Here is an 18,975-nt window from a genome sequence, read left to right on the forward strand (position 1 = left end):
CTCGCACAGAAGCGTTTATTTTCCATTGTATTTATAAAATATATATTTTAGTTGCAAGGCCAGCTCAACTCATTGCAGCACTGCGCAATATTCATTTTTCAACTAACGCAACAAATGAAACATGTGTTCTAATTGTATAAAAAATTATTATTTATTATTGAATTTATGTGAGTTCCTGTTACAAGCTAGAGATGGTCCTTGCGCCTTCGATATTAACATTTTTAAGCAATAATTACTGATGTTATATTATCAGGAACCACAGGTAAACTGTGTAAGATTCACCACACACGAAGAAAAAAGCATGTGCAATATTTGCAGACATGCGTAAATATCAAAATCGTTTTGATTTTAGCGCAGTTCTCTGCGCAAATAGCGCAACCAGTGCACACACCGGGCAAATCCTTGTGATAATTGGTAATTGGCACAAGGATACTTGAGCCGTGTAATTGGCGTATAAGCGACAAACTTTAAATACACCTCTGAAATTGCTACGCATAAAATTAGTACTACTAAATTTCAATACGCATTATACTCAGATGTAACTGAAATATGTGTCCATGTTTCACCCTCTGCACTAATTCCATGTATTCTATGTGCGTCCACTATCTATCACAACTGATTCACCTATATCTTATACACAGAAATAGAACAGAGGGTTGTGTATCCGCTTTTCGGTTCACCCTGTAGCTGTAGCTAGTTGTTTAACCACTGCCGCTAGATGGGTCTCCTAAGCATTATCTAAGCGAGGGTAGGCGTTTTTTTTACGAGCAAACGTAAACGTATACGTGGGTGTAAAAAAACACGGCTAATATATACAAATATGAGTAGTTTTCCAAAAAACATTTATTTCAGTTCTATGTTTTAAAACGAATTCAAAACAAAAGAAATTAAAAATGTGTTTAGTTTTAAACAAAAAATAAATAATTTGTGTTTTACACAAAAAAAAACATCCTTAAACTATTACATCATCTAAAGGAACATATGAAAGGCGAGATCTTAACTTGTTACATATATAACCGACAGCTGAGGGCCATCTTTCAGATTCCTCTTACTAGGGTGTAATTGTAATTATACTCAATTTCTAAATTGGTGTAGAAAATTTCTATTTCATTGAGATTGGTTAAGTTTAACGAAGGCTATACCTTACAGGAAAAGGGGATTTCTTGTGGCTTCCAATTTATACAATAAAATTCACCAATGGTTATTTAATGCCGCATTTCCGCTTACAACTCAACTCTGGTTGGGTTGAAATTTCGCAATTTGGTATTACAGATTACAACTCGACCTTTCAAAACAAATGTCGGTTGAGTTGCCTAGTCTAACAACTTTATGTGGCATTACCGTTTACAACGTTGTGTTGGTGTAGTTGTCAAAGACGTCAAAATCTTACAACTGATTACTAGCAGTTGTCTCATACAATTTTGCAGTTTTAAAAAAATCTAATGTTCTAAAAGACGGCTCACCACCTAATTTTCAACAAAAATTTTCAAAGTTGGTATCAAAAGACACGTTTCGACCTCCGATTTAAGAATCCAAAAACAAAAATTAAATTCTGTCATATCATTTCGGTTCAAATTTACATGTGGGTGTTGTATTTTGCTAGATTTTTTGTACATACTAATGCAGAAAGGCGTTGGACCCACCCAGGGTTATTTTTACAAACCGCGGCCAAAGGCCGCCATCGCAGAATAATGTTCTGTGCAAAAAAACTGTGGATCGGGCCTCATATTTCGGACACTCTTGGGGCAATTTTGTGGGTTTTTGTAATAATTTTTCGACAGAAATAATATTTTTAATTTCCGCTTTCGAATCCTAAAAACGGAGATCGAAACACGTATTTTGATACCACCTTTGATAAGAGTTAGATGGTGCACGGCCTCATAAAACGTTACCGAAAAAAACAAAAAATTGAAAGCCGGTAGTTTAACCTTTTGTAAACAAACAATAATCAACATTTACACATTTATAGAAAAAACAACGTTTAAACGAAGGAATGGAGCGACATTCCGAAGTTGGACGAGGCTGGCCGTTCGTACGCAGCCAAAATAGGTGAAATTTTGTGGACGTGAGTCCCATTGATACTAATCACTACTCCTGGGAATCCTGTTTTAGAGTAAAATACAATTGTTGCTGTTTGGGTTTTAATCAGGCATGCTTAACCAACGAACCGATATCATTTCGTTACGATAATTAAAGTTAATAAACGAAACAAAGTCATTTCGTTTCGTTTATTAACGTTAAGAACGTCAAATTAACGAAATGACTTTGTTTCGTTTTCGTCGTTTATTAACGTTAAGAACGTCAAATTAACGAAATGACTTTGTTTCGTTTTCTGCCATATCAAAATGAAATCAAATCGTTTATGTTGATTATTAATTTCAAACTATTCTGGGAAAGCTGATTGATGGCGGAGTCACTAAAGGTGAAAGCATTTGCCAAGCTAATTGCAACTTTTCTCATGAATTTTGACAGTACGAACATTTCTCAGAGTATTTTTGACATTACCACCAACGAATAACACAAACAAATTACATGGAGTTTGTGTGTGTATGTCCGCTCGCTGTTACCAGCTTACGGCTTCACCATGGCTATAGCATTGCCAGCAGAATTCAAACATAAAGTATCACGTTTTTAACGTTAACGAAAGCTTTTCGTTTCGGTTAAAAACGAGATACAATTTATCTTGATAATTTCTTTATCGATAATATTTCGAAGTGTTTCAACGGAAACGGTGGAAATTTGTTGATAAACGATTAGCTTAACGTTAAGGTGCATCCCTGGTTTTAATCCACTTCGCACAAATATGTTCCTCAATAATATCTAAAACCAGTCCAACACCAAAATCATTTGCACAGCATATTTGATAGCTGCCGTCAGCAAGGACTCGGAGTGATGCGCATAATTTTAAAATAGGGGTAAAGCCTTCCCGCGAACGCGTTTGCGGAAATGGTCCTTAATTTTGTTTAGTAATGAGCAAAATGCTTCCTTTCAAATCTGCAAAATAACTTCATGAGGAGCTCATCATTTGTCACTTAGATATTTTCTTACTTAGTGCTTGGTAGTTCCAAGGGATTGGAATGATAACGCGAATGTTTTCCGTATTCGCGACATGTCAATCACCGACATTTTTGCCATTATAAAATAGATTTTCATATAATGTCCGTTTTGCTTTTATTTTGTAAATGCTCAATTTTCCTCCACAAAATGATCAGCTGTTCATTTATCTGTCAAATCATCACTTTCTGAAGTTGGCAACTGAACTCAACTTCAACTGAAAAAAGTTGTAACTCGTAATACCAAACAGGAATTGAGTTGTCTGAAAATTGAGTTGTTTTAATTACAACCCAACTAAGTTGAGTTGTATACCGTAATAGGGGCATAATTTTGCCATGATGTAATAACAAGGTGGTCTATGTAGTGACAGCTCATTTTGAAAACTCCCATACAATACGAATGATGAGAGAAAGGGGAAGAATAAAAGAGGCCGTTTTATGAAATAGTATTAAATAAAGTACTTTTTTGTATCAACTCCTAAGTACGTTTTTTACACTTTTCATGAAAATAATTCTTATATTAAAGTACGTTTATGTCAGGCTCTCTTAATATACTTCTGGTTCTGCTATTAAAAGTTTCTGCCGTTCGAAGTTTGCATAAAACAAGCAGGGCCGCCACTTAAAGATAGATTACTATCCTTTCTTCAAAGCCTTTGTGAACCTAATGTTCGTGAATTTTGTTGTAGCATGCAAACCTGAGATATTTCGCTTAGTTTGTGTTCCGAAAGGCAAAATTCATTACAAGAAGAATAAACTGTGAAGATATGTGGCAACTTAATGAAGACCAAACTCCTCCACTAATGCTTGCGGCTATTATACATAGTAATTATTACTATAGATACATAAACATCAGATGACGCAGTGACGGAAGGAGGATCGATGACTATGCGCTGACGATGGAAATACCAGTGGTCGTTTTTAGTTTGCAATACGCCTGGCGAGAGGTAGGTGATCATTTTACTTGAGTAATGAGATACCCGGGTACTCATTTGGGGGATCCAAATACCCGAGCAACCGAGCATTACCAAAATCTGTGAACAAGGTAAATAATTCGGTGCCTTCGGATTACCCATTTAGACTGTGTCCGCTGAATTCAGTGTCAGTCCCTGGTATTTGCGCGGAAGATGTTTTAGGGCATCTAGAAAAACTGAAGATTGCCTCTCTGCCGGACCTGACCAAATTCCATCAATTGTGCTTAAAACATGTGCTCTATAACTTTATTAACTTCTCTGTTTAACGCTTCCCTGAAACAAGGTTGTTTCCCAGGCAGTGGAAGGAGCCTTTTAAACTACTCTATATAAAAGTGGTAGCAGATCCTGTGTCACAAATTATAGGGGAATTGCCAAAATGAGTGTTGTTCCAAAGCATTTCGAGTCAATAATCACTAAGCAACTAGCGCATAGTGCATCTTCAGTGATTGACTTGTCACAACATGGCTTTTATAAGGGGAGATCGACTGTGTCTAATTTGCTCGAGTTCACAACCCTTGTATCCAACAGCTTCAAGTTTAATTGTGAATATGATGTAATTTACACTGATTTTAGCAATGCTTTTGATAAAGTCTCTCATAGCTTACTCTTGTACAAACTTGATCAACTGAGCTTTCCACCTTTGTTTCTTTCTTGGATCTCTTCTTATTTATATGGAAGAAAGCAAACCGTTATATTTAGTTGTTCACATTTTGTTAATGTCACTTCTGGTGTTCCGCAAGGTAGTCACCTTGGTTCAGTGCTATTCCTACTTTTCATTAACGACCTACCAAGTGTTTTGAAGCACTGCAAGCCGTTGATGTATGCGGATGACGTCAAACTTATTATGCCTATCAGCTCACCAGATTGTAGAGCACTTCTTCAGTCAGATCTTAATAACCTATGTCATGTCACTAAACCTATCTAAAAACAACTTCATGTGCTTTACACGTAAGCCCTTTCATCCCCATGCTTACGTGCTTGGTTATTACATTTTTGACCAAGTCACCAGCTTCTCTGACCTAGGCGTATTAATGGACCCCAAGCTTGATTTTAAATCACACGTTGAATCTTGTGTAAATAGGGCTAAAGTTACCTTGGCGTTTGTTAAACGATGGTCCATATGTTACTAAAATTCTCTTTACATCATTGGTGAGGCCCATATTGGAGTATGCTTCGATAATCTGGAACCCGCGTTATCAGGTTCATTGTGATAAACTGGAATCGGTCCAAAAACAATTTTTGATTTTCGCTTTGAAACATTTACCTTGGGATACGTCACGGAACCTTCGGCCCACAGCAGCCGATTGAAACTTTTACAGTTGCCTACGCTACAGAGCCGTAGAGAGATGCTTGGTGTCGTATTTATAGTAAAATTTATAAGAGGAGTGATTTCTAGCCCATTCTGCTTCGGCGAAATTCAATTCAATGTTCCGGTCTAGAGAAAATGGCTCTTGGAGTGTTGAGAGAAGTTTTCCGGAAGGTTTATGGTCGGGCGAGTATCGAAGAATAATCCAGCACGTTAGGGAGTTAGAATATACCCTCATGAATGTGGGAGGGCAGTATGGCCTAGAAGGTCTCATCTGGTCATAACAAGTCGTTCCCGAGATGGTCGGGCTTGGTACTGGAACGTACCGGATCTGCATCCGGCAAAGGACCATCAACCCCCAAGGTGTACATTATTCTTCAATGTTGTATTCATCTGTGCTCCCAAACATCAGACATATAAAACAACGTAGCCAGATCGACCAACTCGCGACACGCGGAAGGCACATGCTTTCATTCTTTTTGATATGCGCAGACTTCGAGAATCAATATCAAAACGGTTCACTATCTCGTCATAGCCAGTCAGCCGTTGATATTGAGCTGCAAAACGTGCATCCTGCCACAGCCATTGTGAATGATAACTAACAGCTGAATTCAGTAAGCCGTCTCTAGTCACTATTAGAGACTATTTGGGGTGAAAATCACTTTTGAGACAATTTGCCATTCTGTAAGCTGTCTCGCGTCTCCAGCCTCATAAAAGCAATCACTAATTTGTGAGCTGGGCCGAGGCAGATCACAAAAGTGAAAATTTCAGAAAAAGTATGAAAATTATTTGCAAAAAACGCTTTAAATATATTTTTTTATTCCTCAAATTAAAATAAGCATAGAAAAAATAAAAAACAGAAAATACTTAAAAAAAGCATCGAACTCTCTGTGGCGCCGCTGAGATTCGAACCTACACACTTTGGGATATTCTATAAATATCGTGAACGGCGTCTCAGCAAGCTCAGCCACAATACCACCCAAAGTTAGTTGACAAAATGCAATGCTATATTATATGTTCAATGTATGAGTAAATTGTCATTTTGGTGAATTTCGTTGATATGGTGAATTGTTTTTGTGACTTTGGTTTACTGAATACCGAAATCATCTCAAGTCACAAAAATTTTCTCTAAAGGAAAATCTCAAATTTAGAGACTTGAGATGAGACGGAATTACAGAGTTCAGCCGTAAGTGTGATATCTTATCTGTCAAATGCCTGACAGGATGTTCAATATGGCTACTTTTTAGCGTTTTGACAGGGTGTCCAATAAGGCGGCGCCTATCTTCAACGGGTGATAGAAAGAGATACAGAATGAGACAGCGATAGTCAAATACAAATCAGGTGATCCAATCACTTCGGAATTTTGCCGTCTATGCAGAAGATATCACACTTAGTTATCATTCACAATGGCAACAGCAATTAAACAGAAACATAAAATAGTTAAAACATGTATTAGAATTATTATTAAAAAACATCTTACCATTATTTTCGACGGAAATATTAAAATTCAAACAATTTCGTTTATTACAAAATATTTTATATAAAATATTTTACGCATTTGAGTTATAGAAAAGTCAGCTCAAAATAGAATTCGAGAAAAAAGTCATGTCTTTACATACTTTTCCATGAAATTTCATTTGTATGGTTTTTACTACAATTTTTCCTCTAAATGAAAAAGTAGTTTCGCAAAGAGGCAAATTGAGTTTCAGAGTGGGAGTTCAAGATGGCGGATTAGAAAGAGAAGCTGCAACGTCAGTCACCTTGTAATTGCATCATGTAAGTTTGCAATATGAGATACCGTAGAAATCCCAAAATACCGAGATATTAATAAATGTAATCCCGGATTCGGTAACGGGATTCCCGTGACTCGATGCCTTATAAAATATAAAAAAATGTCTTGAGGTTTTTTGTGATCTGGGGACCGCCTTTAAAATGATTAAAATGGAAGTGGGCTTAATATGACGCTGCATGGAGCACTCGCCTGCCTTAAGCCGCACTGACGCGTTGCCAGCACCTTATTTATTTATTTATTTATTTATTTATTATTTAAAGTCGATGACAAACTATGGTCGACTGCATAATATAAAATATATATAAATATACAACTCAAAAGATAAAATTTAAGATGTATCCAGATTTCAACAATGTTATATTACAAACAAAGAAATATTAATGAACATTACTATTTAATTTCAAAATATAATAATAATAAGAAATATGAGTAGAAATAAGATCTTATGCCGAAATCTTATACTGGCGGAATGCATCAGATTCCGCTCAGCATGATTTCGGAATGCAGTGGATTCCAATCTCCCTGTTGGAATGCAACAAGATTCCAATCAGCATGTCATGGGAATCCGGCAGTGCTAAGAGTAGTGTAATGAGGATACGCCATCACAAGGCATAAAAAAGTAACATGACCTGTGTTGTTGGAATGCACCGGATTCCAATCAGCTCGATGCCTGACCCATAAGATTATACTTATGTTGAGAATATCTTAATTTTTGGCTCGCTTTATATTCCACAACTGTGTGGCCATACACGCAACAAAGAGTTATATATAAATCCATCATTAACGGGCCGATTCTGAGCGTTACCGGTAAAATAGTCCCCAGAACATTATGTAACCGAAAATCGTTTCCAGTTCTTTTATTCGCGATTCTGGCCAAAGATGTAACGCTGTCATCATCGAAAAACTCATCAATGTCTGTGGTGAAATTTAAAAGTTGGTTTTCTTCGCTTTATCCATGGCGGAACGATACAAAGTGGCAGCATGCGACAGCTGAATATAAACTTTTTTATTTGATTTGATACATCAACTTCCGGCGCAGTTCGATTTTGACATTCGTCCATCGTATTTACAAAAACAAAGTACATGGAATTTTTATTTATGTTTGTAGGTATGTCACCATGCAGCCGCCTTGTATGGTTCCGCCATGGCTTTACCGAAAATGTGTCACTCGTAGATACGAGGTTAACAAATAAACGAAACGATGTGTATATATGTACATACATGCATAAGATTTTACATTATATTGTAATTTATTCTGTGAAAGTACATAATGTCAACAAATATATAATATATAGCAAGAGGCAACACTATTTTACTATTATCTCTACTTATTTGCGCTTACAATTCTTTATTTTTCAGTTTTGCCTTTTTCTAAACAACAGCTGTTGTTTGGTTATTTCGATGTAACCACCTACTTTTGTGGGTAAAAAATTATCCGGCTAATTTCGCGGATAGAATACAAAAGGGTGTAAAAGTTTCCACATGATTTCGTTACCGTGGTAAAGATTGTTGTTACCACACTAGAAGCGGGGCGTAAAAGGAGGATAAACATAAATGCTTTGGTTGTCAATGATCAAAGCAAAGCATTTAACATGTAAAGCGCCCTTAAGACATTTTCGTTTTCAGCAATACAGGGAGACGTGGTAGATCGTGTGATTGATGTGGTGAGAAATGCTATCTCCTGCAAATACAACCCTATGCGCCCGCTCACAATAGAACCCATGTTTTTTTAATATTTTTTCTTCAGCCACCATTTCGTAATAATCGTTTGGTTTCGTTTATATGTCGTGTTCTTTCAGCTCACGAACGTTTAATTGCTCGTCATCGTGTAAAATTTCACAATCGTTTTTCATCAAATGAAGTTGCAGAATTTGAGCTAATTTCTCGTCATACTTGTTTAGAATTAAAACCTAAAAGAGAAGTACAATTGAAATATTCAACAGTGAGTTGCGGAAATTGAAAAGAACATTCACGAACCTACCTGAAGACTTGAAGGTACATTAAAAACAATTGGTAAGTGGATCAATTGCAGAATTGTAACTGCGCACTATATAAACATAGCAAAGAAATCGAAAGCACACACAATATTCAAGAAAGCTGAGCAGTAAAGAAGTGTTCTGGAGCGATATTGCAAATTTAACAAGACAAAACGAAGTGTGAAATACAAAATACCCAGAAAAGTATCGCGTTACAACTTGTTATTTGGCGAAATTCTAAGAAAAATAAATTTCATTTGAAAAGAGTTTAGTTACAAACAAAAGTGTTCAAAATGTACAGCCAACGTCAAAATGTAGAAAAATTAATGAAAGTAACGTATGGTGATGGAAAATGCAAAGTGAATTCGTACATCAAGATGCCATCGCCGACTTATGAAACCCTGAAGAAGGAAATTTCGATATGTCTCTTTGAAGAACGCAAGGTGCCAAAGTGCGATTTGAAGGCATACTGGATAGGTAAGTAATACAATAAAAATATGCATTCATATATCCACTTTCGATATATATTGTTTTTCAGTTTACAGTTCTTAAATAGGTAACGTTTTACAAGACGGTGCACCACCTAATATTTATCGAAAATTATCAAAGGTGGTATCAAACCCATTCACAGCCACCTCCAGGGTGCCTCAAGGTAGCATACTTGGCCCGTTATTTTTGTAATTTTTATAAACGATATTTCCACCTGCTTCCAGCACTCTAATTTTCTATTATATGCTGATGACCTAAAAATTTTTTAAACGCAAATTCAGACGACGTGATTAAAATGCAATTTGATTTAGATAACGTTGCTGTTTGGTGTCGTGCCAATAACTTGCCACTAAATGTTAGCAAATGCTTTCTTGTAAACTTTTCTAAATCATGTGACCTCATTCCCACTTCCTACTCTCTTAATGGTACCCACCTCTCAACTCTTAACGAGATAAAGGACGTGGGTGTTGTCTTCGATTCGAATTTTTCTTTCACGACTCATATAAATTCTACTATTGCTAAGGCGTATTCACTTCTGCTTTTATTAGGCTTTCCTGCACAGATTTCACGGATCCCTGCACCCTCAAGTTATTGTTCACCACTAGTTCTTTCGAAGCTGGAATATGCCTGTTTTAGGCCATATCATGAATGCCATATTGTTAGGCTTGAACGTGTGCAGAAAGCGTTTGTTCGGTTCGCTCTATGAACTTTTCTGAACCGATTCCATCTTATAAATCCAGGTGCTCACTTATCAAATTAGAGTCCCTGGAATGCAGAACTGTCCTATCGCTCACGTTTGTTTATGCCGTCATTAATGGTGTAGTTGATGCACCTTGTCTCCTCAGGAGTCTCCGATTCCATATCCCGATTCCGAACCCTCTATGCCTCAAACGCACCCTTGCTTAGAGCTATGACCGACTTTAATCGCATCTCTGATTCTTCAGCTATTGATTTTGCTCTTTCTAAGTTTACTTTCAAAACAATACTTACTGATATCTTTTTTTGTTTTTGGTCAATCTCTTCATAGCATGTAAGTTTTATTGTGTCTATACTCAACTTATGTACTATACTATTAAATAATTATCCAATTTTAATTTAACATTGTTATCTAGTCTGTAAGGGCTTTAAATGCCATAGACTGAAATAAAGAAAAAAAAAAAGACGCGTCTCGACCTCCGTTTTTAGAACCCGAAAGCGAAAATATAAATTTTATATCTGTCAAAAGATATAAACAAAAAATCGCTTGAAATTTTCATGTGGTTGTTGTTTTTTGGCAGATTTGTTGTACACACAAACATACTAATGCAGAAAGGTGTTCTGCGCGCATTTAGTTTTGTTCCCCAAACCGGTGTCGGAACCACCCAGGGTAATTGTTTATAAGCGCGGCCGAAGGCCGCCAAAGCAAAAGGTGGTCTGTACAAAAAAAACTCGATCGGGACCCCTATTTCGGACCCTCTCGGGGCCGTTTTACGGTTTTTTGTAAATAACTTTCGACAGAAATACAATTTTTGATTTCCGCTTTCGGATTCTTAAAACGGAGGTCGAGACGCGTCTTTTGATAACACATTTGATAATTTTCGATAAAAATTAGGTGGTGCACCGTCTTGTAAAACGTTAGTCTTAAATCTTCTAAAGTTTTATTAATCCAGATGTTGTGAATAATCAAAAAAAATATATATTTTTTTCGCGATTTCATATCATTTATGTAGTCTTTCAATTTGCATGAGTCATTCACCTTTGAAATCATTTATGGCGATAAAGCGCACTTCCGTCAGCAAATCTAAGCACCAAATTAATGCATTAACGTTTACAAGACGGTGTACCACCTAATTTCAATCAAAATCATCTAAGGTGGTATCAAAGGGCGCGTTTTGACCTCCTTTTTTAGAATCCGAAAGCGGAAATTAAAAAATGTGTTTCTGTCGAAAGACAGTTACAACAAACAAGAAAATCGCCCGAGAGGGTCAACTATATAGATCCGATCCATAAGTTTTTTGCACATAACGCCTTTCTGCGTTAGCGATCTATACAAATAACCCTGTGCGAGCCGATGTGGGGATCAAAATTTGATCCGCGTAGAACAAATCTAGCAAAGGTAATTCTTTACTTTAGCTCACAGCTGCTAAAACTCGTCCAAAAACATCGGAAGAGGTGTCAAAAGACGCGTTATGAACCCAGGATCACGAATCCGAAAGCGGAAATTGGAAATTTTTTTTCTTTTATTTGCAAACAAAATTGAAAATTTTCGTGTGGTTGTTGTAATTTTGATGATTTTGGGGTACCCACAAGAAAAGTATGGGTAAAAGTGTTTTGCGCGGATATACATAGTTTTGGTCCCCAAGCTGGTGTTGGACCCACCCAGGGTAATTTTTTACAAGCGCGGCCAAAGGCCGCCAATGCAGAAAGGTGTTATGCTCAAAAATACTATGGATCCCACCCCCGGTTTCGGAGCGTCCAGGGCCATTTTCCGGTTTTTTGGAAATATCGTTTGACAGAAACAAAATTTTGAATTTCCGCTTTGGGATTAATGGCCCTGGGATCAAAAAGCGTCTTTCGACACCTCTCCCGATATTTCTAGACGAGTTTTAGCAGTTGTGAGCTAAAGTAAAGAATTACCTAGCAAATTACAACAACCACATGAAAATTCGAACCGATTAGGGAAACCTTATATCTACCATGTGCATAGATTCGGCTTTCCTAAGCGGAAATCAAAAATTTTATTTCTGTCGAAAGTTATTCACAAAAAACCGTAAAATGACCCCGAGAGGGTCTGAAATATGGGGTCCGCTACATATTTTTTTTTTTTTTTTGCATAAAACACCCTGGGTGGGTCCGACACCGGTTTGGGGATCAAAACGAAATGCCGCAGAACACCTTTCTTCATTAGTGTGTGTGTGTACAACAAATCTGACAAAAAACTCCAACCACATGAAAATTGGAACCGATCTTATTATATCTTTTGACAGAAATAAAAATTTGAATTTTCGCTTCCGGATTCTTAAAACGGAGGTCGAGACGCGTCTTTTGATGCCACCTTTGATAAATTTTGATAAAAATTAGGTGGTGCACCGTCTTGTAAAACGTTACCAAAAATAAATATCCAATGCTAAAAATGGAATGATGAAATTGGAATTGCTACACTTGGACGAGTAAACCCCAATCATTCCGGTACATAGAACAGAATGTTTAGTTGGATATAGTTCTATATTCAATGGGTTAGGTTAAATGCATATTAGTCAAGCAAAGTTCTTACATGCACTAACACTTTTTTCCTAATTTGATTACCAGTGTATACCTACCAAGTTCAATTCCAAACTTTCAAGATCCGGAAGTTTTAGGGAGTACTATCGACGGTGACGCTTTTTTGGTGATTGTGGGGAACGCGTTGTTATCAACACTTGGAATCTTCCAAGTATTTGAATTTCAGCTGTCTTTTACACAAGCATGCAATTAGTGGCCATTCAAGCTAGTACCGAATGCATCTAATTTCAGATCAAACCGGATCTATATACATACATACATCTATCAACAACACTGATTAAAATTTTTCTTTCTAAGCTCTCCCTATTAAATTGCAGTTCCAGCTGTTGTTGTTGTTGTTGTTGTTGGTGTTAGTTAGTTAGTTAGTTATTTATTTATTACCGCTTAAAGCCTAATTCAAGATACAAAATAGTACTATTCTATCTTATAGGTAGAGTTTTACAAAATTTATATAATTTTGCCTTAAAAAGTAAGATTTCATTGCAGTTTTTAATTTCCAATGGGAGCTCGTTGTAACTCTTTAGCCCTTTGTAAAAAATGTTTTGCTTATCTATTTCTGTTCGAAAAACTGGCAATTTAAAATTATGTCTATTTCTAGTATTTATATTGTGTGTTTGCTCCACTAGAACTACGTTACTACTTAAATATTCAGGTACATTTCCATGTTTTATATTAAATATCCGTTTCATGGTATGAAAATAAATTTTTTGTTTGACACTCATCCAGTTCAACTTTTTTAACATATCAGCCGTTCTAGCATCTCTACGTTTTTTAAGTATAAACCTCATACATCTATTTTGAAGCTTTTGTAGCTTATCAATTTCTTTGTCCGCTATTATGAATAATATCGATGGGCAATACACAAAGTGTTGTTCAATAATAGATTTATAAATAATTATTTTATATTTTTCTTGTATATACTTGGTAGATCTCTGCACAACACCAATCTTTTTCGCGACTTTCGCAACTGTGTAGTTTACATGTTCTTCAAATTTAAGTTTGTTATCAATTATAACTATGTCTTTAATACCAATTTGTTGAAGTTTCTTGATAAGGATTTCCCTATCTACCGTTTCGAAGGCTCTTTTAAGGCCAAGAAAGACAGCAACCACCACCTTCTTACCATCACGGAAAATATTTCATTCAGTTTTGTACTGTATGTTGATATGTGATTCATGTTGATATTAAAATCACCAACTTGTATATTGTGGTTACTTTTTTCATATTTATCAATTAATATTTCATTTAATAGTCTAGGAAGGCTGCATCACTTGTGCTGGGCGAGTGGTAGAGCACCCCTATTTGCCAGTTTTTTCCAAGTTTTTTTAATTTTATTATAATGCACCACAAATTCATGTTTACACTACCATTATATATTATTTTAAAATTTATTTATCTATGTACATATATTAGTACTCCGCCAGTATGCCTACTGTGAGAATCACATCTTATCATGTTAAAAGATGTTATTTCTAATTCATTATCTTCATTATCTTTTGTTGTACACGTTTCAGAGCATAATATGATTGCCGGTTTGAGAATTTCCGCCGTCACTTCCAATTCATTTTTATTCGACACTATACTATTAATGTTTAGGTAAATACATTTTAATATATTGTTATCAGCTTTTGCAGACTTGTTTTTTCGAGTAACTTTTGCGGGAATATAAACTTCAAGTTGATCTGTAACTTCTGAGTAGTGCGTTAGTTGCTAATAGCCAAGCCTATGCTTTTTTGCACTTAAGTGCTTTAAATATACCGGACATTGTCGGCTATTACACAAGTGGTTTACATCTAGCCCCAAGTTAAATTTGTCAATGGCCTTTATGCAATTTATACACTTGTTTATAGGAGTTTCATTACATTCCGTGGTTTTATGTTTACCCAAACATTTGCTGCACACCTCTTCACTTTTACAATCGGTCGCTTTATGGTTGTATCCTTTACATTTGAAGCATGTTGTCACATTAACACCATCGTAAAACCTACATCTTTCCCATCCTACGTTTATTTTATCTAACTTCATAACGTTGGTAAACATATCTTCATCCACCTCTACAATTGCATTATAGTAGTTTTTGTTGTTTGTTTTGACATTGTATTGTTTAATAATTTTTATTTCGCCCTGCTCTAGGCATTTGTTTTGGTTCTTTAAACATTCTATTAATTCATTATTATTTTTTTCAAAGTGCAAACCAGTTATAAATATTCTTGGTTTATAGTCCCGTGGGATTTTTATTTCATATTCATCACTTATTTGTTTGTCCATAATTTCTTTGATTTTATCTCTTTCACTTTCATTTATACTATCAATCACCATAACACCATTTTGGACTGTTTTGATATCAGTGATTTTTAGCTCTTTAGGGTTAATTTTATTGTTTAAATCTTTTTTTGTTTTTTCACTAGTTTGTTTTGTTTTCGGCTGCACAATGATTGGAGTGCATTTCTTAACTTCCGGCACGTCCCTGTTTGTATGCATATTATCACTTATTTTCAATGCATTTGCATATGATTTTTGCTGTTGCGTCACACTGCCTTTATCTTTCACTATTGTTTTAATTTCGCTACATAATTTTTCATTTTCATTTCCCACTACTTCCACTTGTTTTATTAAAAATAAAACAAGTGTTATCGATGTTGATGGTCCATTGCCGGATATAGATCCGGTACGTTCCGGTAAAAAAAGCACCAACAAGGTACTAGCCCGACCATCTCGGGAACGATTTATATGACCACATTAAACTTTCTAGGCCGTCCCGCCCTCCCCAACCCCTAGTTCCATAAGGAAATTGTGATCGCCAGAGCCTCAACGGTCAATGAAACGATTCGTTGCGGGTAGGTGAGGTGGCCAATAGTGTTGGAGGAGCTATATATTGCGCTGGCAACTCCTTGAGAGTGGTGGCGCTACACAACCCCTTGAATCAATTTGGTATTTTAGTCGCCTCTTGCGACAGGCATACTTACCGCGGGTATATTCTAAGCACCCTAACCCGCTGGGATGAAGTTCCAGCAGAACTCAGTAGTTCATTCCATTTCACCCACACTTACCTGTAGTTATATGGCCATATCCCCAGATATATCACATTTGCTTGTAACCAAATAGGTACGCTCAAATGAAATGCTACACAATTAAAGTACATAATTTAAATTAAAATACTAAATTGAAGCCTTTACAAATACATGTACATGCGCATACGTGTGTGTTAATTTACTTAACCGAAAAAAAGTTTGAGATGTGCATAGTTTCTTTCTGCATTTTTTCATTACAGATGAAGATAACGACACGATCGATATAGTTAACCAATGCGATTATGAGGTTTTCTTGTCTAAACGCTCAGAGAGGCAGCATATTTATGTTGCACCAGTTGAACAGTCTACGGAGGAGAATAAGAACGACGAGAACGATCCAGCAAACTTTGTAATACATGCACGTGTAGAGTGCGATGAATGCGGTTTAAACCCGCTTGTCGGTTTTCGGTATAAATGTATTCAATGCCCTGACTTTGATTTGTGTCAGCGTTGTGAATCCAAGCATAAACATCCGGAGCACATGATGATTCGCATGCCAAATGAAAACTCAATTAGTGCAATTGATGCTTGGATAAGTAGCCCATGCGGTCGTAGTAGTATTCGCCGAACAAAGCGCGAACGCAAAGGAACTACTACTAGTGCTTGTCCATTCTTTGACTTCGGTGCTCCAACATCGGCGAACGTGAATGGAACTGGTGATTTTGAAGCAAATATTGGTTCAAGTAGCGGTAGGCACCACCATCACGAACGCAAACATCAACGTCGTCAAATGCGCAATGGCTTTTTGTCACATATGTATGAAATGATGTCTGATTTTGCCGAGGGAGGTGCTACGTACACGCAAATAGATGAAAACGGTACTAGCACACCAACAAATACTCCACAAAAAGCTGAAGATTCGAATAACGCAAGTGAACAAAAAGCTGCAAATGATGCAGCTAAAACTGCTTGTGAGGCAGCAACTATAGCTGCTGAGGCCGCAACAAAATTTGCTACAGATGTAGCTACAAAGGTATCTGAGCAAGCTGCAGCTGTTGCAGAACAAGCCACAGCACAAGGCGCAACTGCTGCTGATCAAGCAGTAGCAACACAAGCCGCAGCAGCAACACAACCCGCAGCTCAAGTAGTTAAAGATATATTTGGTGCACAGTCCGACGCTCCGTCGGCAGAGCAACAAGGGGCTGCGGTAACAACTGCAGAAAGCGATGGTGCACCAGCATCAAAACCGGTAAGTATAAAAGATGAACGACTTTAATTGCGTTCCAATAATGCAATTTTATTTATCTTTAAGACTAATACCGGTTCGTCGACTCCTACTAAGAGCACAGGAAAAAAATCATATACAAATACTTCAATTCCAGCCACACCTACTCTAGAAGATTTTGCTCAGTTCGTTGATCCAAAATTTATGAAAGCAGGCATTCAGCTACTTAATAACTTTAGTGGTATGTTTGCAAAAATGCTAGACCCATTGGAAGAAAGTGGTGATGAAAGTTATCTACCTAGTTTTGCCGGTTCTGGTTATCACGCACGCAAAAGCTCTACAGCCTCTGCTGGTAGCTCAACTAATTCGACCGGTACATCAAAATCAACCACTTATAAAGGTGAGCAAGCATCCACAAACGATATTAAAACAACACAGAATGAGCACAGTTTTAATGTTCAAACAGAGAACGATCAATTAAAAAAAAATGAGACAGCTATGGATGATGTTACCACCACAGCTACTACTATTACAAGCTCAACAAACAATATTCCGACCACCGAAGAAGCAGTCGTAGACAAATCAGAAACTCCTGAGCGTGAACGTATTCAGAGTGTGGAAAGTGATTGGCAGTTGATTGACAGGCAACCAGCTGAATCGACCATAAATTTGACAAATGTTTCAGCCTCAACCTCGACCGACTCCATAGAAAAAATTGAAACACCTGCAGCCGAAGCTGTAGAAACAACTGCAACTCCAGCCACAACACCAGTTACTGAAACCAAAATGGCTGACAACATTGCTGAAAAAAGCTTTGAACAGCTTAGTGAAGACTTGAAAAATCATATGGCTAAGGAAAAAGTTGTTCACAATACTGAAAGAAAACTTAAAATTGCCGACATTCTTAATTTACCTAGGCAAATCCCATATGAATCGCCGAGAGTTGGCAGTACTGGCGCTACACCTAAAACAACTCAGATCTCTAGCATCGTATATCATAAAGGTAAAGGGTGATTAAAGTAAGTGCTATATATTTTATTTAATCAAATAATTTCGTTTCCATCACAGATGCTAGTATTAATAAAGCTATACATGCCATGATGGCTATGGGTTTCAGCAATGAAGGCGGATGGCTGACACAACTACTGGAATCAGTCAATGGAAATATTTCGGCAGCATTGGATTTGATGTCGCCAGCAAATAATCAAAGCAACAATTAAATTAAAGCTTTTATATAAATTCATTAATCTTTATAATATTTAGGGTTTCTTTTTTAATAACTTTTCATTAACCTGAACTGTATGCTCTCGTTTTCGTCGTTGAAACGATTTATTTGCACTACAAGCAAACAAGATGATTGATGATTCTGATTGGGCTTACCGTTCCCTTCTAATTTTAGTTCTTATACATGGAAGTCATACCATTTCGACTTTTATTCTGCATCATCCTCCTTTCGCTTTTTCTTTTTTTTCACATTGAAATATTTTATTTAGACTTAAATATATATTTTTTGTTTTCCTTTTATGCCTTAAACGAATATTAACATATGCAAACATACCTTTAAATATGGAAAAAATACATTGCATTGCAAACGTATGAACGTTTGTATAATATATAATATATTATATGAATGGTTTTTATTATTCAGCTAGAGAATTTGTCTCAATTATAAATATAAACAATGAATATGTATATGAAAACTACAATGTAATGGAATAAATATTTTATGCAAAATAAATGAAATGAAATAAATTTGAACGTTGCAGATTATTCGAAATGACTTCGTTCACACAATTTGATAATAATGAGCGAAGAGCAAAGTCACATAACTAATTGTCGCGTAAATTTCAATACATTTCATTACTCGATTTCCTCGTTGTCCATAGCGACG

At 36.4% G+C, this 18,975-nt stretch overlaps 1 protein-coding gene across 3 annotated transcripts; it reads left to right on the top strand.

Annotated features, from left to right (window-relative positions):
- The first annotated feature begins 8,902 nt into the window (after positions 1 to 8,902).
- Positions 8,903 to 18,836, top strand: ref(2)P (refractory to sigma P). 3 transcript variants are annotated; one of them, XM_067764125.1, is made up of 5 exons: positions 8,903 to 9,575; positions 16,120 to 17,108; positions 17,172 to 17,484; positions 17,551 to 18,087; positions 18,153 to 18,836. In XM_067764125.1, exons 1-5 carry the CDS (start codon positions 9,392 to 9,394, stop codon positions 18,302 to 18,304), a joined length of 2,175 nt encoding a protein of 724 aa, XP_067620226.1. In that variant the 5' UTR covers positions 8,903 to 9,391; the 3' UTR covers positions 18,305 to 18,836. The 3 variants fall into 3 exon arrangements, with proteins under 3 accessions (XP_067620226.1, XP_067620225.1, XP_067620227.1); XM_067764124.1 differs by having other exon boundaries at positions 8,904 to 9,575; positions 17,172 to 18,087; XM_067764126.1 differs by lacking the exon at positions 8,903 to 9,575 and adding an exon at positions 14,370 to 14,444 and having other exon boundaries at positions 16,094 to 17,108; positions 17,172 to 18,087.
- Positions 18,837 to 18,975: the final 139 nt, after the last annotated feature.

The sequence above is a fragment of the Eurosta solidaginis genome, chromosome 2 (genome assembly GCF_040869045.1).
Source record: "Eurosta solidaginis isolate ZX-2024a chromosome 2, ASM4086904v1, whole genome shotgun sequence".
In the NCBI taxonomy this organism is placed as follows: domain Eukaryota; kingdom Metazoa; phylum Arthropoda; class Insecta; order Diptera; family Tephritidae; genus Eurosta; species Eurosta solidaginis.